This window comes from Caretta caretta, chromosome 6, assembly GCF_965140235.1.
Source record: "Caretta caretta isolate rCarCar2 chromosome 6, rCarCar1.hap1, whole genome shotgun sequence".
Lineage (NCBI taxonomy): Eukaryota > Metazoa > Chordata > Testudines > Cheloniidae > Caretta > Caretta caretta.
The window spans coordinates 116202031-116225172 of record NC_134211.1 but is presented as its reverse complement, the minus strand read 5'-3'; the positions used below and the strand labels follow the sequence as shown (position 1 = coordinate 116225172).

Below are 23142 nucleotides of genomic sequence, written 5' to 3'. Positions count from 1 at the left end.
CTTCAGGCCAGAACTTGATTAACAAAGTGCCTGGGATTTTCAAGGTAGCATTTGACCCATGAAAGTAAATAGAACAGCTGTGATGCATTCAAAAATAATACACTTGCTGATTTAGATGTTAAACTTTTCTGAGAAGGAAAACGTTGGGCAAGACATCAAAGTTATTCCCTACTCTTTTAGAATGGGGACATGGGACCTCTCTTCACCTGAACAGTTGCCAGATAGAGGCAGAAAGATCTTCGAGTGTAACATCTCAACCTCTAGTTCTGGGTTGCCGTGTCAGTCAAAGACTTTGACTTGCAACTTTTTGACCCACACAAGAGTGCCTCCAACTGAACATCACTGTAGTGTTTAGCATCTAACTGGAACCTGTAATTGCTCAGAGGCCAGCATTAATGCCAATCCATTTACCCACTGATCGCCAACTCTGTAATCCAGTTGGCTTTCTTCACTGAATTATGGAGCAAGAGTCCTATGGTAATTTTGATCCTCACTTTGCAGAAATTAACTATAGGGAGAGTTGTAACCCAATATGGGTCTAGTTTTAAACAAATATTTTGGGAGAAATGTATATTTACTTTTTGGCTAATTTTATAAAATTTTATGGGAGCCCCTCTCCTCTCATTGGAACAACCCTGCCCCCCTGTAGATGACATTTGAGAAAGAGGCTATGTTTCTCTTTGGCAACAACGCAGAATGTTACTAATGGGTTAATTTAGTAGAGCAATTGTAATGACATGTGGTGGCATTTGGCAAAAGATACAAAAGCGAACACCTTGTCTCTGGAAAAAGTGACATGGACTCTACAATGTCCTCAAATGGCCAGAATCTCCATTTTACAGCTGGTACCAGTCCTGGCACCTGCAGCAGTACAATACCCTGAACACCATACTGGGACATGGGCTTGGTACTGACCCCAGGTGAACCGTGCTGCCTACTGGGTCATCTAACACCAGAGTCAGCAGCACTGCAGATCACCTTTCTGTTCTGCTAAAACTATTTTGATTGTATCTAAATCACTAATTTTATATTTTAATTAAGCCAAAGAAGTCCGCAAAAAAGCGGGAGCCAATTCAAGCCAGCACAGCAGGAGAGGCAATTGAAAAAATGTTGGAACAGAAGAAAATCTCAAGTAAAATTAATTATAATGTGCTAAAGGACCTGAACAGCAAAGGAAGTAGCACACCAAAGAAAGAGGACGACAGCACTGATGACAGCAGCAACACCAAGAAGCTGTCAAGAAGAAAATCTACTGCCAGTAGGAATATAGCCAGCACTGTAAACAGTATGGGGAAAAGGTATTGCCATTGTTCATTTATATCTCTTAGAGGCTGTCTATGCAACTTTCTGTACAGACAGTGTAGATATTGTAACGCTTGTTTGAGACTAAAGTAACGTTAGGGCTCTGACTTTATTTATTTTTCATGCAATGCCACAATGAAACCGTATTTGCAGACCACATATCAGCTGACAGCTTCTGTGTGGATTAACCATCATAGTGTGAAAGAATCAATCAGAATTCACATATGAATCTTTCAGCCACAGACATCTATTCTTAATGTAATTCTGACATTTCTTGTCCTTCCTTTCTAAGTTGGTTTCTTCATCGTCACAGACATGACACTAAAATGCTGAAGTTTTGGCTTTTCCACTTGATATGAAAAAATAGATAGTATCCATCTGTTATGGCAGCTAGCTTGTTTGATTAGCTTTTATTTTAGTTTTATTCCAAGCTTTTGTTGTTAATTGATGACACAAATATAAAGCTTCACAGTAAATATGCATGTCAGTTTTCTGGTCTGGCCTTGCAAATGTTTAAGGCTGTGATGAAAACTCCTATTTTATTGAGTAAAATAATCAAACTTGTTGGATAGAAGTAAAGTATACGAAGAAACTGGTGTGTGCTATCTGCAATATTCAACTGTTTAATTAGTCTGCTTCAGATAATCATTTGAACTGCTTCTATGCATAAGTTTCAGAGTAGCAGCCGTGTTAGTCTGTATTCGCAAAAAGAAAACGAGTACTTGTGGCACCTTAGAGACTAACAAATTTATTTGAGCATAAGCTTCCGATGAAGCAAGCTGTAGCTCACAAAAGCTTATGCTCAAATAAATTTGTTAGTCTCTAAGGTGCCACAAGTACTCCTTTTCTTCTATCCATAGTCATTTCTAATTTGTCTCATATATTTCTATGGTTCCTAAAAGATGTTCTGCCTACAAAGAACATAGTCTAAGTTTAGGCATAACATTACAATTGATAACAAAATGTGGAGGGTAGCAGAAACAAAGATTGTGAATGAGCTACTAGGGTGGTGTGTGTGTGTTTGTTTGTGTATTGTTGGTGAAGACAAGCTCAAAGGTGTGAGTTGAATGAGGGAGTTGATCCCTGGTGGCAGGCTCAGCTAGGAGGAGTGAGAAGGAAGCAACAGCACAGTCCTCAATATGGAAGATGAAGTCCCCCAGGGTTGAGGGTAGGACATTAGGAGGAGAAAGAAGTGAGAGTACCAGGAATCAAAGCCCTAGCAGAAGGAGTTGGGCTAGAGATGTACCTCAGTAATACAGGGGTAAGAGAAGAGCCTGATGCATGTATTTTGGAGGAGGAGAAGGAATGTGTGTTTGATGAGAAATAGGGGGAGCTTGGAGGCGGCAGCAGGGGAAAAATGTGAAGCTAATATCACTGCCATCAGGGAGTGAGGGTGGCAGCAGAGAGAGGAAGAGAGCCAGGTAACTGTCCGTTCAAGATGGGAAAGGGGGAGAGACTGAACTGGTGAAGAGAGGACAGAAGATAGGTGGAGGACAGGACCCAGAAGCTAAATAGAGAAAGCACAGTGAGAGTCTATAGTGTTCAGATGTTTATTCTGGCCCTTGGTTTAAGAGCCAAAATTTAAGAATAAACGTGTAAATAGAGAGATCTGGCCTGTTTAAATTCCTCGATATTCCTAGGAGACTTGATTCTGCGAGATACATTATTGTGATAGCAAAGATTTTCTCCCTTGTCTGCTATTTTTTCCTTGTTTGTTTTTATTTACCATGATTGCTCCATGCTTATACAATGTTTCCCTGGAAAGATAGTAGAAATACCCTTAATAACAACATTCTCACTTCCTCGTCTCCCTCCTGACCCTTTTATGTCAGTAAGAATATTATAAGTCTCCTATTTAGTTGATGATAATGGTGAGGTCTTAAAAACCCAAGAGCAGTGTGTTTTCTGTTAGCAAAGAGAAGTGCAAAAAAGCATTCAAGATTAATTTGTAGCATTTCACACACACTACCCTGAAGATATTTAGGTTTAACAAACTTTTGCTGAGACTTAAACCAGGAGTTACATTATCTAATTAAATAATGCTCTGATTCTGTTGTCAGAAGATGAATGCTGATATTAAAAGGAGGTGCCTTGCATTGTGGTGGTATTATTGACTTTGAAACAATTGCATATCAGAGCAGAGCATTTAGCACTAGGGGTATGTCTGCACAGCAGCTAGACACCCATAACTGGCCCGTGCCAGCTAACTTGAGTTCGTGGGGTTCGGGGCTGTTTAGACGTCTAGACTAGGGCTGGAGTCTGGGCTCTAGGCCCATCCGAGGTGGAAAGGTTCCAGAGCTATGACTCCAGCCTGAATCCAGATGTCTACAAACAGTGCCGTGAGCCCAAGTCAGCTAGCACCAGCCAGCTGCTGGTGTCTAGTTGCTGTGTAGACATACCCTGGCGGTTTTTGACAATGTCTCCACATCGTCACGTGACCATTTTCAGGGCCTGATTCTAAGAAGTGCTGAGCCCTTGTAGCTCCAGTTGAAGTGAGTAGGCCCTTCAGCTTGCTAAGCACTTTAAAAAAAAAAAAAAAAAACCCTAGATTAAACAATAAGGCAATATGGAAAGCTGTCTAGATAAATACAAATCATTATTTTCCAAAAGTAGTAAAAAATCATTATTATCCAAAAGTAATAAAACCATGTTTGTTTTTCCCTTTTGAGTACTCAAAGCACATTCTGAGGGTGGTTGCAGAGTTCTCTGTCACTGATTAGCCATTTTCAAATGTGGTTAATTTTGCAGCAAACCTGTGGGAGTTGGGTGGGGTGGGGTGTGTGCACATACAGATATGTATAGTAAGGAGAGCTTACACTTCCAAAGTAATGTTCCTGCTAAAACAATACTGAGAACTCGGCAAGCAAATAGATTATTTTGATTTCCTACAATTAAAATTTATGATATTCCTTTTGATTTTCTTCCATTCTCTAAGTGCCAAACATCTTATATGGCATCCAGAAATTCCTTTGTTCAGCATTGTTGTTATGTGTCATGCATAAATTCCTTTATTCAGCATTGTTCCTCTGAGAGGTGAATGGATAAATACTTCTCCTGTGTTACAATAATCATGGTAATTTGTATGCAATTAATAATAAAAACTTTTCACATTTCTCATTAGAAAATGAATGAAGTATATATGCCAGTATCCAGAAGACATTTGCAGAGATTCTGCTTGCTATTTATTTTTCAGTGATTTATAATCCTGCTAGTTTATCTTTAGAGGTCTTAAATATTTAGTAATCTATCTGCAGCAGCATCTTGCATCACAAGCATCTATGAGATCAGCATGCTTTAATCCAGTACTTCAGTTAGTCTGAATGATAGTTAAGTTTTAAAGACGTACTGATTCAATTCTTTGGCCTAATTGAAAAGTACTGAGACCAAGCTACTGGGAACTTGACAAGTGAGGAAAGTAGTATTGGTCGTGGGTGATTAAAGCAGAATTCTTGTATGGGAAGCAGAGTTTCAATATGGAACAGTCTTTCTTGCTCCCCATTCTCAAATGAAATTGTTCTTCATGCTTACTTGACTTCTATGATTAGCAGAGGTCATCATAGTACAGGAAGGGTCATTTTACTGTATGTAGTGTCTGGCTCATCTTCAACTCTCTACCCTTCTAAATCTTTCACACTATAAAATACAATGGATTATCATAGGACTTCTCTTTATAGTTAAACATTATAGTTAAAAGAGAATCCCCCCAATCCTATTTAAAAGTGAGTCATTTACTTGCAAGTATAAATCCGTATTTCCTTATGCCTTTTAGGCTACATGTTTGTAAGAACAGATTCAAACTAAAGCCCTTTGAATGGAAACTTTGTTTTTTATATATATATATAAAAAGATCTTCTAGGTTTTGTTCAGTGTTTTCACAGCTAAGTAATTAAATGCTATAATGTTGTATAGTTATTGATTCTCAACAAATATTTAAGTAGGTGGAGTGTTAAGAAAGTTCCATAGAAACAAGCTAAAATTTTATTTCCTTGGTAAACGTTTTTTTTAATAGAGCTTCATTGGTGATATGATAATTACTGTTAAACTAATAGGAAAATTAAATTCCAAAGAGCATTTACTTTATCTACCCTTTTACACTTTTCTAAACAGCAAACAAACTCTGATTTGAAAGCTAGGTTTGCAGTTTCTGGATTTTTGTTGGGCTAGTGATGTCAAAGAATGCTTTTTAAGAACCAAGCAAAGATCTTGCACTTCAGTAAAGTATCATCATCAAATATACCAATATTCTCAAAAGCTAGTTGGATTTTTGAGTGTTTTGCTTTACCACAAACTGGATGAATTATATGCTTTTTAGAAAACAGCATACTTTATTTGAATGCATTTCCAAGAAATATGCTGGAGTTGTACTTAATATTCCCATCAACATTAGTACTGAAGTCAATGAATAGAGAATTTTGGAGGGTTTATTTATATAAAGAAGATAAATTAAATTTCTCATTGCATATCATTTTTTGTCTCCAGTGAGTACCAAGACTACTGTCTGGTTGGAGAGTCAAGTAATTTTATTTTTGACACGCTGAATGAGGCAATAACCTCCTCCTACTTAGTATGTCTGGGTTTTTAGGATCTAGTGCATGAATAATTGTTTGATTTATACTGAATACTATCAAAATAGTTGCCACAGCTTAATTTTAATTACCCAGTTGGTCTTCAGTAATATTTTTTTAATGTGAAACAGATTCATAATTATATAGGGATAGTATGTTAATTCTTTTTTTTACAAGGCTAATCAAATAACTTCCACTTTATATGTGCTGAAGTTCCAATTTTGAACCAAGTTATATCCTTGAATTCTTAGTGTGATAGAAGAGGGGATCTAGGTCTGGTGGAAGCTTTAATAGTTTACATTTACTTGAACTGAAATGTTACTACATTACTTGCGAAGCGAAATATGTTGTAGCAAGAAAATGTGGGAACTGAAGGGCCTTTCAAGTCATTACTTTAAAAAATTTTAAGCCTATTTATTGCCATGTACTTGAAATTGGCAATGATGTCTGAGAGGGCAGGATATATTATCAAGGGAATAAATGTGTCAAGTTAATCTCACAAAAAACTTGTCTTGGAAGAAATGAAGCAGGATTGCAAAGCCCAGCTAAATCTCTTTTGATAAAATAAGGTTGTTCTGAACAAAAGGATGTGCCTATATAATAGAAAACGAACTCATGTTTATTACAAAGATAGCAAAAGCCCTCAGTGGAGTTTTCAGGAATGAGTATATTTGAAATTTACTTCCAAAAATTGTTTATCGCCTCACTCCTGTCTTGTAATTATTGATCCTACTAGTAGCTACATTTTGTTAACTGACAGCTAACCAATGCCAATGTGGCTGAGTTGCTAGCAGTCGTGCCACTGAGTCAGAAGATCCATGGATTCATGGCCTACGTATTGTTGACATTGCAGTGCAGTATTAGGGATGTGCTGCAGTGTTAGAGCCTTGGGGTGGCTTGTTAAATTAGCATCTGTTCTGTTCCCATTTCTGTTGGGTTTCCAAATCTGTCTCATGGCCTAGCATCCTAGCCAACATTCCCCTTCTCACTAAAAGAGGTTGCAATTCCCAGTTAGTGTGTAGTACTATTACATAGTACTCAGCACCCAATGGCTGCTCCGTTGCCTGGACAGTCATTTTGCTTCTTGTATTTAAGTCATTATTCTGTCTTGTGCTTATCTTGAGTATGACCATTGCCTTCTGATCTGATTAGCTTAAAAATTTCAGTTCTAGATTATATTTGATCAAAATATTTCCAAAAATGCCTGGCATACATTTCACAGGTCATTTTCATTTCAGTGGATCTTTTGAAATGTGACACATGCAAAAATACACAAGGAATGAGCGGGTCTTAAAAGCTGCTCATCTGCTTTTAATCAGGAAACTTGCCTCTTCAGATGCATTTTTGGCACTGTGGTTGATTAGTAGAATATGTAGGTGCTTTTACTGGGGGGGAAACAGCTATTTCCCACACATTCAGGACCATAGATAGTATGGAACAAATTATGCTGTGCACTTTATTTTTAGTTACAGGAATGGAATTGACATAAAACTAGAACACTAAGTAGCAGATCATTTCAGTGTTGGAAATGCCGTAGGCTCAGCTAAGTAAATATGCTCAGCCTGGATGTTCATTATTGCTTATCTTGCTATTGTCATGACTTGTGATTTATTTCTCTATACTCAAAACAACCAGGAGCTGTTTTGTTTTGTGGATGTATAATATGTTCAGTGTACAGTATTTAGCTTTGTAAGAGATTGGTATTGTAAGTGGAGCTCAAGTTTTCCAAATCCAGGACCTTTCAGATCAGTTACCTGGATTGTACAGAATAGAGTTTCAGTTTAGTAATCCAAGATATTTCTGGGTGTTTGAAAAATTAGCATTGGTTAACATGTCTTGTTTTCACTTAGATGGTGAATCAGCTAGACTTGGGAAACCAAGGTCAGATGATACATATTGGTATGTCTACTCTGCAATTAGACACCCATGGCTGGCCCATGCCAGCTGACTTGGGTTTATGGGGCTTGGGCTAAGGGCTGTTTAATTGTGGTGTACGTGTTCAGGCTCAGGCTGCAGCCTGAGCTCTGGACCCCTCCCACCTTGCAGAGTCCTGGAGCCTGGGTTCCAACCCAAGCTCAAATGTCTGCACCTCTGTTAAACAGCCCCCCGAGTCAGCCGGCACAGGCCAGCAATAGGTTTTTAATTGCAGGGTAGACATACTCTGTGTGTGAGAGAACCAAGGCTGTGTTTCAAAATACAGTACTGTTAATTAGCCTCATGAACCATGTTAATGGCAAGTAATGTAATTCTTAAGGTAACAAAGCACTCTGTTAATTTACATTATCAAGGAAAGAGTTGGTCTTTTAGGGCTATGCTCCTGGTGCTAGGAAAAAGTAGTATTTAAAAGATCATTTTGAAGTTCATGGTTTAGCTGAAAGGACAGTAGGTAGATGTATTTCTTCAGGAATTCCCTGAAGGTCAAAGATTTTGTGTGAGAGAAAAGCTTGTAGAGATACAATCCCATGTGTTTGACAGATTTGAAGCACTTGTGAGTTTTTTCCGTGTGTGTTATATGCTTTAATTTTTCCACCATTTATTTTTATTTTTCAGAACTGTCTTCATCTCTTTGTGTAATTTACTTTTGGTATCTCTTCTCTCCCCCTTTCCCCCAACTTTGAGGTCTGCTACATGGCTTGGAATTCATAGGTATTACTGAAACTGAGAGATTGTTTTACTTCGGTCTTCTGCTGTGCTACTGGCTTTAGTTCTGTGTGGTGACTAGCAGAGGATCACTGGCATGAAATTCACTTTTGGAAGAACCCCCTTTTAGAAGAGAGGCTGGGGCTGACAGCACCTTGTTCAGATTGTAGTTCCAAGATCTTTCTCTCAGTCAGCTGGCTTATTTTTATGTTATATTTGTTAAGTGTGTCCTTTAACAGGAATGTGTTCTCTTTTAAAGCATGCTAGAAATGGTTATTTGGTTGTTTGCTGAAACTCTAATTGTTGTTGCCCACTTACGATGGGGATTTTTCTGCATGTCTTCACATGTGAATATGCAGTATAGAATAGGCTTTTGGTTCGGATATTAGCTAATTGGTAAATAGATCCCCTGGAATGTTTCATGAGATGCCCTGTGAAGGGCAGCTAAACTCTTAGTCCTCTGTAATCTATACTTTGTGAGTTTGTAGTGTAATGTGTACATGTTTGAGTTTTGCTTCTGTATTTTATAATTTAGATCCAAGTAAAAGGATAGTGTAATAAAAATGACAGATGCTTTTTCTTTGTAAAACTGTAGCATTTACCAAGCACCTCCATTTAAAATAAATCTTGCCACTATCTTCCAACTTGGTAACCTTTACTGGGGACACATTTATGTAAATTGGTTTAATCTTGTTTTCATTTACAAAAAACAAACCTGAGTGAAATGGTTGCTTAACCAAAGAAGTAGGTTTTTCCACTTGTCAGTATTTGCCCTGCTGCCTTTTTAAAGCTATTAAAAATACTTACCTGGGGGAGGTCTTTACAGAGGTCTTGAAAAGAGCTGATGCACACACTCTCTCACAGTTGACTTGACAAATAACTGATCTAGTAAAGCCCCTAGGGATGGTGTAGACCAGTTAATATTGTTGGCAAGCCTCATGAGCCAGGAAGCCCATTATAATGGGGAAGTAGTTGAGAGGAGACAAATGGGAAATAAATTTAGTACACCTAAGATGTATTGATCTAATTTGATATTTTTAACCTAAAATTAGGTGAGCAGCAGATATTACTCCTCTTCTTACCAGAGCTAGGTGACTGGAGTAATGGTTACCCTTCCCCGCACCCGCAACAGCTAGGTTAAAGTATGCCAGTACACACTGCAGCTAAGAGAGTGAAGTAGTAGGCATTGCTCTTCCCACCTTACTTTGCAGCACTCAGGTGGCTGCCACGTGGTGGGAGACAAAGGGTTTTCTTTTGTTTCATTTACCTTCCAGTATCTGCTAGGTGTGTGTGTTGAGACTTCAGGGTTGGATTTGAACTCACATTGCCTATGTGCTTCTCAGGTGAGATGGCCACAACATTCTCCCTTGAGCTATTCAAGGCCTGTGAGTCATAGCTACTTTTCAACTCCTTTACCTTCTCCCTGCAAATGTGTGGTGCAATCCATTTGGTGCAAGAACCTTAGAACTACTGAAGCTCACCTAACTGGAGAACCAAACTCGTTGTAATCTGATTCCCCCCAAAAGGATAGTGGGCGGCATGGACTCTGTTGGGGTGACTCTCAAACATTTGGGACCTTGGTGCAGTGATCTCAGCCCTAGTTTGATTTCTATCTGTGTGGAAAAAATTGTTGCCAACACATCAATTTTAAGAAAAGCTGTTTTTGCGGGAGCTGTATCTTGGGAATCCCACGGTCAAATGGACCCAAATTTGGTTCAGTAACTGAACCTCATGCCCCCATGAGGCACACGAAATTTCAAGGCTATCCAGGTAAAGATGCAGATTTTAGTGCACTCAGAAGAGTTGACTTTAAATGGAAAACTGGTCCTAACCTTAACTACAGCATTGCTGGCACTCTGCTATAATCTCATTTATTATCCAGAGGCTGATTTGAAAGATGGAACCCCTAAGTACAGTCTGAGGACAGCCTACTGTTAAGAATACAGCACCTCTCCTTTCCCATCAGATGGGGTTGTCCTTTGGCCTTGTCAGACACCCACTATAATACAGTTATCCTAAAATCTTGGTAGCAACTCCACACAATCACGTGCAAGTATTCTGTAAGCTTCAGAAAATTAGTCCTTTTCCAGCTATTGTACAAAGATTTCAGGAATGGTTTTGGTTGTCCTTTAAGTATTGCTTCTGTTGATCTCAGTTTGTGAAGAGACTGCGCCTTTGCACCACAGACTGCAGAACAATTTGCAAACAGTAATTGCTGAGGCAGTGCATTTTTGTCTCACAGAATCAGACATTTGGAGTGAGGTTACCAAAGAGTGGCCATGCTGCCCTCAGTTCTTTTTCATACGCTGTAGGTCTCAGAATCTTTTCCACGTTTTGATGCCTTTTTTCCTAGTTAGTTAATGGTGTTGAGTTTAGTTATTTCATCTTTGGGGTTTTTTGTTTTTGGTAGGTAAAAGGATCTTGGAATCACTGATAGTGAATATATTGGATTTAAAAGAATAAAATTCCATGACAAATCTCTCTCTCTCCTACATAACACATTATCTGAGTGAGCAGAAGCCCCCTTAAATATCCTAATTAAAAAAATGGCTAAATGCAAGCTGTTTGTGAAATGCAAATCTGTTTATGAGATATAAAAATAACCCCTTCAAAGCTGGGGAAAGAAACCTCTGGGAATATGTGGAAGTGTGCGCCCTTCCACATAGTGGGTTCCAAAGATCCAAAATAATTCAACCATTTTTAATTTAAAAATAAAAAAAATATGGATCTGGGTTGACTTCTGAGTCTAGACTTGGGTCAAGTCTGCTTAATTCTATAGCATCCTTATTGTTTAATATAAACTGGATATCACTCTTTTCCCTTCCATTCAAGGAAATGTTCTCCTTCTGTGGTCCAGTTTGAGGTCATGTGGGCAGCTCAAAAATGCAGAATGAATTTTAATGACTATCTATAAAATAATTTCGTCCTGAATTGAAGACTATGTATGAGCAATTCTAGCCCACAGGGTAACTTCGTATGATAATCGTGTTAAGTGCCCCTCAATTCATATCAGCTTAGTCTCACTTTTCAGTTTTAGTGTTAGAAAATGCTCGGTGTTGCCTTGTGATTTTCTCTTTCAAATTTCACTCAATTTATCTGATAAGAGGAGTTTTTTCCTTGAGAAACAGGGGGACAAACAAACAAAACCAAAGCCTAGAAAATATTGCATATACTGGTTATTAGAACTTGAAGGTGCATATCATACTGTGACAGTGGGGGGCTCAAGCTGACAACGACTTGATTTTTGTGGAATTGCATTCGTGAATTGGCTTCCCCTTGGCCCCACTCCAGCAGAGCCCATTTGTTGACCTTTAGAATACATCGCTTGTATATTCAGTTTTCTTAATGAAGGGGAAAGACTGTGCTCATGCGCGTGTGTGCCCGCATAGGTTGATGTTGGATGTTTTCAGCTGATGTTGGTTAACTTACATTTTGTTAGAAATTGGACATAAATATGGTTGAAGTATTTTTAGCTGGCCCATTATATAAGATGGGGGGGAATAAACCTACTGGATCAGCAAATAAAACGTACAGAATGTTAACTTTTGCTAAATGCTGTATCATATTTGTTTCCCGCAAAGATTAATACTCAAATGAGACGGGAAAATCTCACAAAGGGTTTTGTTGCTTGATATTGCATACAGTTCCAGTCCAGAGAATTACTAATAATTACATAACTATGACTGCAGTTCTTAAACTGAAGCTCATGTGGTGGTGGAAATTATAAAGATCTGCTACAAAACTCAAGAGCATATGTGGTTGGTTCACATAGTATTTCATAGCATCCAGATAATTAGTTGTAAATTGGTTAGTGTACTGTAGCTCAGTCATCATTATATAAGTGCTATTCCATTACCAAGTAATGATTCCCATGCACTTGTGGTAACTGATTTCTGCCTTACCTTGCTATGTTTGTTACTAAATATGGAACACAACATTTTGAAATAGTTACTAGAATATGACTTGGGGAAGATTTATGCAGAAAATGTATCTGTGCTTCTGCTTTTTAATTCATTATTTTTCATAAGTCATCAAACTCTGAACCATATTTTGCCCTTCCTATGCAGTAGGTGAACAACCCAGATGCCATGCTAGGGAATTGTGAGGGCCTTGTGTGAAAGAGGTAGTTTCAGTGCATTGCCACACCTCTTTCTTTCCCTCTTCCGTGATGGAGCCCACTTTCTTATGGCCCTGAGAAAAGGGGAAGGAGTCCGTTAGGAATTACAGTGCTTAAAACACTGATTTCGTCGAGGTACAGCATTTTCTCTCCCTCCGTGTTTTTTCTACACTGCAGAGCTGGTCACATGTGAAGTATACCAGAAGCCTGTGTTGGAGAGCAAGAGTAGAGATGGAGAGGCACATAAACAGGGTCTGGTGCACGACCCTGAAATCGGTTCGCCCGTGATCTGTCTCCCAGAGGAGTGATACTGCAGCAGCCTCGGAGTCTTAGAGTTTTTGCTCTTGTTTGTGCTCTCAGATGGCATCAGTCGTTCCACCAACTGCACCAAAGGAAAAGTTTTGAAGTAAAACTATGGGGAAAATAATTTAATACAGTAGCATTACTGCAGTCTCCAGTGGGACATCATTTGTTTGCTTTCAAACCTGTGATGGATCATGGATGTTAGTTGTGTTGCTTTAATATACTACTGGAAGATGCTCAGATATTACAGTGATGAGTGTGGAATGAGAACCCGTATAAAAGTACTGTGTATACCAGTATGTCTGTTTACTCTGTCTCACAAACTTTTTACAGGTGATACTGATGTAAAAGAAGCATATACAACTTTGTGTAGTGTTTATTAAAGAAAAAGAAGCACACCGGAATATTTAATGATCTCAGTATTTTTGAGATACAGGAAGAAAATATTTTAAATATGCACAACTTACCATTTTTAAAGAGTAAGTTTAGAAGTTCTGTGTTCACATACCTTTTCCAATGAGTCTCACTTTTTGTGTAAATAGCATATACTTTACAACATTACTAGTACTTATTTAAATATTTCACACTGTGTACTGTTTAAACATCCTGACAATTTTTTATATGGGAAAAATTAGGGTGTCACTTTTGGTCCCGTTTGAGATTTCTTTACAAATTACTCCCTTCTAAATTCTTCTGACAAGCCAGTATAGTATATATTTAAAGAAAACAGTGATGTTTTTGTAAATCAATATTTTATAAAACATAGACTCCTATAAACTGTGCACTGAATTTCATGAAAATATTTCTAAACTTTTTTACTCTGAGACACAGGCTTGGAGCTACTGTAGTGTTTGGAATTTTATTCCCTTTTTTTAAAAAAAGGACTAATTTAAAGCTACTAATAATTTTCCTATTGCCACAGTAGTCCAAAAGTACCGAATATCAACTGAGGAGTAGGCAATCTGTAACAAAACTCAAAATTCATACAATGCAAGATATCTGACGAAGCTAAAAATGTATCAAATGACTAACTAGCTGGAAGGGCTTAGCTGGAAGGCGCTTATTTGTTTAAAAATAAACCTCCTTTCGCTGACCTTTGAAGACCCTGACTGCATCTGTCTCAGTCTAACCTGGACAGATTAGGAAAGTCCTTAACATCAAAAGAAATTGCAGACAGACTCTTGTCTCAGAGAGTCCCATTGTACTTTGGAGTGATTTATCAGGACATGGCAGCCTCCCTGCGCAGGAGCCTTCACCCGCTGACACAAACAATACAGCAGCAGCCATGTTGCTGTAGGTCAGCCTTGCAGACTACAAACTTTGCATTGTGAAAACAAACAGGGGCTTTGATTCTATAGATTAATAACCTGCCTCTTTATTTCATTAGTCTGAAAATGTTTTGAAGAATTGCTGTCTTTATTGAATCAGGATTTTCATTTAAAATCAAAGTGGTTTCCTGTCTACCATCTCCAAGAGTGGATTACTAACTTTTTGTTCAAATATATTAAATATTAATATAATGAAGTCACATGAAATATCTGTCTTTGAGCACATCACAGTATGCAAAAACTGCTTTAGTATTTTTTTATAATAAAAATTCTTAAAATTGCTATTTGGAAGCATGGATGTTTTATGCATAGTCTGTTTTTTACTAGAATTGGGTTACAATTTGGAATTTGCCCTTTAAAATAGAAATGGTTCCTGAAGTGTGGAACACTTAGGGGAAATTCTGAGATTCAAAGTCTTCAGTGCGCTTGTAGAAGTAGCCACAGTTTGTACTGATAGTTTTATTCCTGGTTTCAGAGTAGCAGCCGTGTTAGTCTGTATTTGCAAAAAGAAAAGGAGTACTTGTGGCACCTTAGAGACTAACACATTTATTTGAGCATAAGCTTTCGTGAGCTACAGCTGACTCCATCAGATGCATAGGATGTATAGGAATGCATTCGATGAAGTGAGCTGTAGCTCACGAAAGCTTATGCTCAAATAAATGTGTTAGTCTCTAAGGTGCCAGAAGTACTCCTTTTCTTTCTGCAATTTTATTCCTGTTTCAGTCGTTCACCATGAGAAGGGGAAAGAGAATTTTAATTTTCTTGTGTGTGTTTTCTTAACTAGTTAATCCTTTGGGGCTCAATTGTAAGTCTTGTTACAGGCCAGCTGACGGGAGAAAGGGGTGTGAGGAGCCCCCTTTCTCTGTGATAGCTGCCTAAATCCTGAGACCCTGCAAGGGGGGTGGAGGAGCAGCTGTTTCTTTCTTCTCCTGCAGGTGTGTGGGAAGGGGTGCAGAACTCTGGCTTCATGTCCGTCTGTCCCCTTCCCAGGAACTCCTATAAGAGCATTGAGACCCCAGTGGAGAAGGGGAGATAATCTGTGACATCAAAAGGGCAAGTGCTGATTACACACCCCGGCCAGGGTGAAGCAGGGACCAGACTGTGACTGAATCCCAGTCTGGTTCGTCCCCTGTTTCTGATGAAATGCAGCTATGTGCTGCCCCCTTTCTTAGGCTGGATTGTAAGGTTCCAGCTCTTGGGTGGAATTTATCTTTGCCACATGCAACCAAAGTAATTCACTTACAGCCTGCCCCAAGTCCAGATAGGCTGGGTAGTAGCCAGTGATGCTCTGACTCTTCCCCTGAGATAGATCCAGTGGCCCCAAATCCTCTGTAACTGTTGATCTTATAACCCTGCCCCAATTCCTCTTTTTATGCTGGAGTATTTTGGAGTGGGGTGGTGCACACAGGTGCAGACGCTCCTATGCACAGCTGTTCCACCTGAGCACTCCAGTTCTAGAAAGCCCCTCTTGTCACTCCCCCAGGGAATAGGTAAGGTGCTGCCAGCTTCTGCGTCAGTTCTACTCACTTCAGTGACTAAAATAACTTTTCTCCTGTTAGCACTGCGGAGCCAGCACAATTAAGACAGAGTGAGCTGTAGTTATTTCTCAAAAAGAAAAGGAGGACTTGTGTCACATTAGAGACTAACCAATTTATTTGAGCATAAGCTTTCGTGAGCTACAGCTCACTTCATCGGATGCATACTGTGGAAACTGCAGAAGACATTATATACACAGAGACCATGAAACAATACCTCCTCCCACCCCACTCTCCTGCTGGTAATAGCTTATCTAAAGTGATCACTCTCCTTACAATGTGTATGATAATCAAGTTGGGCCATTTCCAGCACAAATCCAGGTTTTCTCACCCTCCGCCCCCCCCCCCCCAACCTCACTCTCCTGCTGGTAATAGCCCATCCAAAGTGACCACTCTCTTTACAATGTGTATGATAATCAAGGTGGGCCATTTCCAGCACAAATCCAGGTTTTCTCGGCGCCCCCGCCCCCCTTTTTTCCTTCCAAAAACCACACACACAAACTCACTCTCCTGCTGGTAATAGCTTATCCAAAGTGACCACTCTCCCTACAATGTGCATGATAATCAAGGTGGGCCATTTCCAGCACAAATCCAGGTTTTCTCACCCCCATACACAAACTCACTCTCCTGCTGGTAATAGCTCATCCAAACTGACCACTCTCCTTACAATGTGTATGATAATCAAGGTGGGCCATTTCCAGCATAAATCCAAGTTTAACCGGAACGTCTGGGGGGTGGGGGGGGGAGGTCAGGAAAAAACAAGGGGAAATAGGCTACCTCGCATAATGACTTAACCACTACCAGTCTCTATTTAAGCCTACCCCGTCAACAGAATTATTGAGGGCTTTTCTACCTGTGGCATGCCAGTGTGAAACCTCAGGGCAGTAGCTTGTTGCACTGCGATGTTCTGCACTATGAAACTTTGTATGAGCATTGTAGCAGTGGCCACACCGGACGTTACTGCGCAGCAAGGTAGCGTGCTCTAGGTTCACACCCTGGTTTGCTGCGTAGTAACATCAGGCGCAGACAAGTCCTTTGTGAGTTCTGTGTGGTAGGCTTGCTCTTCCAAGTGAGGGCATAACTTGAATCCCTCTCATGGACCAGGGTGTGGGCGGTCAGGCCTAGTGGTCGGAGCCAGTAACCAGGCAAGGCAGGAGCAAGGCTGAAAACAAGGGAGGCACAAGGGCCATCACAGCTGTGTGAACATAAGCACGGAGCAGCCAGTGACCTGCTGCTGAGTCTAAATGGAGACCTGTAGGCTCCTTGCAGCCAACTGGGGGGGCTGACCAATTAGATGATTGTGCTGCAGCCCAGGTGGGCTCATTACATGAGGGCTGAGCCAGCTAGCCACAGGCATGGTTGTGGGAACTTGGGCCCATAGTTCCTGACACTGTCTGGTAGACAAGTGAAACTGGACATAATGAGCTTGCAGAACCTTTTACAGCTAGCGATGCATGACAAGGGAAGAACCTAATGTGTCAATTGGATCGCAAGTTGAAGTTGCAGGTCTGGCAACTAGAAAAAACAAGTTTTTATTTGTAAGCGGAGCATGTTTTTTTCTCAGTTCATTGAGAAACAAACGTCGAAGTTGACTGATTTTTGTGATTATTTATTGCTGTTAGTAATAAGAAAATAGAATACAATTTCACTTTGAGATTTTAATTAACGTAAGAATTATGGCCAGATCCTGTTTGCCTTGCTGACACAAAGCCTCTTGACATCAATGGAATTTCTCACATGGCACGGCAATCTGGATTTGGCCCTTAAATAGCTTTTATATAACACGCCCACATGCAGGTGTTAGGTCGGGGTGGGCAAACTTTTTGGACCGAGGGCCACATCTGGGTGGGGGAAATTGCATGCAGGGCTGGGGTGTGGGAGGGAGTGCGGGGTGTAGGAGGGGGTACAGTGTGCAGGAAGGGGCTCAGGACCAGGGGTTGAGGCAGAGGAGGTGTGCGGGGTGTACGAGGGGGCTCAGGGAAGGGGGTTGGGGTGAACAGTGCGGGAAGGGGCTCAGGGCCGTGGTGCAGGGAGGGGTGCGAGGTGCAGCAGGGGGCTCAAGGCAGGGGATTGGGGTGCAGGAGGAGTGCGGGGTGCAGCTGGGGTTCAGGGCAGGGGGTTGTGGTGCAGAAGGGATGCAGGGTGCAGCAGGGAGCTCAGGACAGGGGGTTGGGGTTCAGGAGGGTTGCAGGGTGCGGCAGGGGGTTGGGGTGCAGGTAGGGGGCTCAGGGCAGGGGGTTGGGGTGCGGGGTGCAGGAAGGGTTCAGGATCTAGCCTGGCGCTGCTTATGCAGTTCCCCGTTCCTGACCAATGGGAGCTGCGGGGGAGCCACCCACAGGCAAGGGCAGTGTGTGCAGCCCTCTCCCCCCCCCCGGGGCTGCAGGGACGTGGTGCCAGATGCTTCCTGGAGCAGTGCGGGGCCCTGAGGGGCTGGATCCAGCCTGCGGGCAATAGTTTGCCAACCCCTGTGTTAGATGCAGAAACTTTGGCGCAACCTGTTATCAAGCAGTTGACTGTACGAAACTGCTGGAAGGCTCCATTGAACAATCAATAGTGTTCACTTTCTTCATGAGTAGGGAGAAGCAATGCACTACAATGGACAGCCATGATGGTATAATGACTGACTCCTCCCCCAGCCAGCATGAGAGTTTTGGCACTTCCCGGTACAATGGAGGTTTTTGAACTGTGGGGCACACCCACCTAGGTGGGCGTGGAGGAACATTTGGGGGGGCCAAGGGGAAGCAGCGATGTCAGCAACTCAGCCTGGCATGGTGGAGCTCGGTGAGGGAGTGCCATCTCCACCCCGAGTCCTCCTGGGTTTGGGAGGGGGGTGCAACCAAAAATTGTAACTCAAAGGGCGGGGTGCGGGGGGGTCAGCTCAAAAAGTTTGAAAACCGCTGCAGTACCACTTATACATAATTTTAATATTGCCCTTACTGTCTGGCAGCAGTAGTTTGTTTTTTTTAAGCTGCTTAAGCCCTTAAGCAAACTAACTAGATAGCTGTATAATAGCAATTGCTTGATGACCATGAACAGAATTTTAAGAGGAACATATGCCACGGGTAGGTTTTAATATTTTCTTCATTGAATTTTGTCCGTATAAATACAGAATGAGCAACCAGAAATACCGTTTCACAAACCTGCATTAAGTAGCTTCCGTAAGCTCTTTGGGTCATGGATTGAGACATGTGTATATGCAGCATTAAGCATATTGTGAAGACCAGAGACTGGGAAATCCAACTGATGGTCAAAATACTGTGGGGCCTGTGATTAATGGAAACCCTGAACAGAGACATGCATTTTATAGAGGGCTATCAGTGAGGCCAGTGTCTGTTTCAGATGTATTTCTTGATTACTTGCAGTCTCCTTTCAGTTGCTGTTGATTTCCAGTGCTGATATAATTTTACTGTATTTGTCAGTGTGCTTTCCTCTCCATACCAGTACCCACTAAAAGTTTGGCTTGAGCTAGCTGCCTTTCATGCAAATGCTTATTACTTTTAGGCACTGATGCACCTGGGTTTGTGTGATTGTATTGTCTGCTCCAGATCAGAAAGAAATATATAGTGTATTGTTGATATTTTGTTTTGTGGTGTTTTGTAGCAGCCAGTAGTCAGCCATTCATGTTAAATAGTAGAGGAGACTGGACTGTGTTTCTGCACAATTTAGCTTTTGAGGAGGGCAATGGTGTTGAGATGGGCATTTAGGGTTAAGTGGGTCAGTGGAAGTAGGTAGTGATTGTAGCCTTTAATCAGGTTGTCTTTGGACAAGGTCTCTGGTTGTGCAGTGTTCGTTTCCAGAGTATTTTGAAAATTTACTTCAGACATTAGTTTTCAGAAGCATCCTGGTTGGATATTTCCTGGATGGGAGAATGGCATGTTGTCACTAGACACAGTCTCTTTATTGTCTAAATAAGATAAGTAAAAAACCAGAGAGACCTCTGAGCCCCTTGTATCTGAGTCCCCTTTTTCATGTTCATTAATTTTAAAATTGAATTAAATAAGGCTTTTGCTACGGAGACAACCAAAATCTTGAATTTTCCTCTGCCCCACGATGCCATATTCTGCCTGGCTGCTGTACTCAGCATTGCTTCTTGAGCAGTACTGGCTTCTCTCAAACTTTAAACTAAATTGGATATACAGTAAGCCCAACTTAGTTTTTAATTAGTAAAAAGAAAAGGAGTACTTGTGGCACCTTAAAGACTAACCAATTTATTTGAGCATAAGCTTTCGTGATGAAATAAGCTGTAACTCACGAAAGCTTATGCTCAAATAAATTGGTTAGTCTCTAAGGTGCCACAAGTCCTCCTTTTCTTTTTGCGAATACAGACTAACACGGCTGCTACTCTGAAACCTTTAATTAATAAGTGACACTTAAAGCAGCACAGCCACCTGAAGCAAGCTGCTGAGCATAGTGGTTGGAGCTCAGGGGAGGCGTGGCTATTTGCTGGAGTGCTGCCTGCTCGTTTGTGCTTCTCACGCATCAGAACCGTGAAGAACGCCATGTTTCTCCAGTAGTCCATCTACTGTTCTCATCCGTTCTCCAGAGGTGTTGGGCCTACTTTCAAGTTTACTTTCATTTAATAGGATAAATCAGGAGTGATTTTAAATATTCTCAATTTACCACCATAAGAAAAAGGTCAAAGCACACCCGGCTTTTGAAGCACCTATTTTCAAGAGAGTTCTTAAAGAATAATTTAAACCTAGTAGGGTGCCCAGATTGTAAGTGTGAAAAATCAGGACAGCTGATGGGGGGGTAATTGGTGTCCATATAAGACAAAGCCCCGAATATCAAAACTATCCTTATAAAATCTGGACATCTGGTCACCCTAAAACCTAGTTGCATTAGAATGGGATTAAGACATGACAGGTATATTTCAGATGTCTTTTCCAACTACCTGCGAGGTAGGTATATTAATGGACCAGCAAATCATTCCCTTTTTGGTCTTCATTATTGTATCATGTCAGCCTTGAGTTTGAATGTTTTTAGCTTTCATTTGTCTCTTCTCACAGTGAGTCTTAATATTATTTATTGTTTTTGTGTTTAATGTAGGTCCTAGATGTTTTGACTACAATATTTCTTTAAATCTAGAACAGATTTTCATTCTTCATGGAAAGGAAAATAAGTATTTTTTTGTTCTACTCACAAATTCACAGCAAAAAAAGGATTTTTAAAAGGGAAAATCATTCAGAAACATCTAAAATACACACTGATTAAACAGTGTGGATCATTCACATATGTGCCACGTGGTCTCATGAAAATCAGTACTCTGAGGCTAATCTATGGTGCCATAACAGTCTACAATAACTGTAAGTGATTGTCTCTCCAAGTATTATTACTGGAATAAAAATGCAGCCCTTAAAATTTCAAGAGGTCAAGACACTCATCTCAGCACTCATCATTTCATAAAATGGATCAACAGTATTCTACCCATGCATGCACACAGTTCAATATTCTTTAAAATGATCTCGGGGGCTGATTGTGCTGTTCTGATTCAAACAAAACTCCCCAGTGAAGTCACACTTGGGCAGATGCTATCAAGTTAAATGCAGAACAAGAATAAATAACATTAAGGATTGACCTGGACAAATTAAAGTCTGTACTTTGTTCTTTGCAAAAGGCAGTGGGAGCTAAAGAATATCTTTTGTCAAAATATTTTTATGATCGGAGCCATGAAATTACCATGAAATTCAGTGAGGCGCTTTTCATTTATAACTTAGGTTATGGGGAGTTTATAATTTGGGTAATAGGGAGAAGTAGTGTCTAGTAAATATAGATGAGTTTCTGCTACATTATATTGCATGTAGACATAGTAACAAGTTTGGTTTTAGGGCCCAATCCTGTGATTGAATTTATACGAACAGACTCCTGGGGCCCCTTGGCAGTCACTGAAGCTCACGTGAGTGGATCTTGGGAGCTATCTTTGTCTTCAGTGGGGTTCCGTATATAAGTCTGGTTGCAGGATCGGGGCCTTTGTTTGAAAACTTGTTAATGACAGAGGGTCTTGTGAACTTCGATTATTTTCAGTTCCTGCAGTGAAACTCTATGCATGTAATTGCAAATGTATATACATTGTTTTTCTATCCAGTGGGTTTCAGAGAGACTCATGAAATCACTGGTGAATGAATGGTGTTTAATTCACAAAAATGCCTTCATTAAATTTATATGATACTGACAATAAATATGTAGGCATGACATTTTATCAGGTTTTTGCTTATAACTATCCAAAGGCAGATTGTCATATCATGAGCAGTTCATCAATGACACGGTTGCCTGTGATTGATTAAAAGTGGCAGATTTATTTCAGCTTCATTCTTTCCATTAGCACTCCTATCGACCATCTGGCAGAGAGAAACCTGACTTGTGAGATGGGCTAGGATCTTGTTTGAAAAATTACAAGGTTTCTTGGGGGCTTTTTGCCAATGTCCAGATGAGCCAGAAATGTATCACTTTCCGTTCCTTTTTGACTGGTTATTGTAATGTGAATTTATGAAGCTTGCTGCTGAGTCAGTCTGTAATTTGTTTTAATATTTGTTAATATTTTTTAATGTTTTTAATTGTTTGCAGTAGATGTACAGTGAATTGTTATAAAAGTGTTGTGTTTAGGTTTCTGTCTCTTTGATAGCATTTACGTTTTGGCTAGAAGGAGTAGAAGCTTGTTGCTTGTAAAATGGAAAAGCCTTATAAAATGGTAGCTATGCAACAAAATCTATGGCTTTAGCTGAAAAAGTTAGTTAGCATTTGAGTTTCACCTGAAAATCATGTGCAAGTCAGTTATCAAGGAGGAAAGTGTAAGTGACATGAAATAAATACAGATTATTAGCCATGTCTCAATCTAGGGAGGTCTGAACGTCCATTAAATGGTAGATGACATGAAAGAAGTATGAAGCTTGCTTTCAAAGAACAGTGAAAGCTCAGGGCATAAAAGGGAGTTTCTGCTGACAGCATTGAGAATTACATCATCCTCTGAATGAGAGCAGCTGCTCTGTTCCCAGCATCCCCTGATGAATAAGAGTGTATCAGGGCTATCTTTAGTAAACAGCTTAATATGGTCTTTCTGCTGCAGAATACAGCACCCAAGATTCTAATGCTGCTGAGCCCATCTGAAGCAACATCTCTCACTCCCCTGCCCCTCCCCCAAACAAAGCAGTTCAAAATGAAGGTATGACATATGCTTCTTAATTCCCCTCTCATATCTACATTTTGCAATGGTCCTTGTAATGATTTATCTTATCTGTGTGCTACAGACAGGTGAATTAAGGACAGAGTGATCAGCATTAGATATGAATTTCCTTGTATTCGTGGGTCTAAATTATATTAGTGGTATGTTAGATCTTAATTAAACATAATGGTAT

At 40.3% G+C, this 23142-nt stretch overlaps 1 protein-coding gene across 3 annotated transcripts in view; it reads left to right on the top strand.

Moving 5' to 3' along the window:
• The window catches only part of BRF1 (BRF1 general transcription factor IIIB subunit), a 231604-nt gene that overhangs the window by 172418 nt on the left and 36044 nt on the right, over positions 1–23142 (top strand). For 2 of the 3 annotated variants that reach the window (XM_048853602.2, XM_048853604.2), the window contains one exon: positions 1042–1298. In XM_048853602.2, coding sequence (XP_048709559.1) covers positions 1042–1298 — 257 coding nt within the window. Of the gene's footprint in view, positions 1–1041; positions 1299–12801; positions 14484–23142 lie in introns of those variants that run through there. The other variant, XM_048853603.2, reaches the window with a different exon arrangement.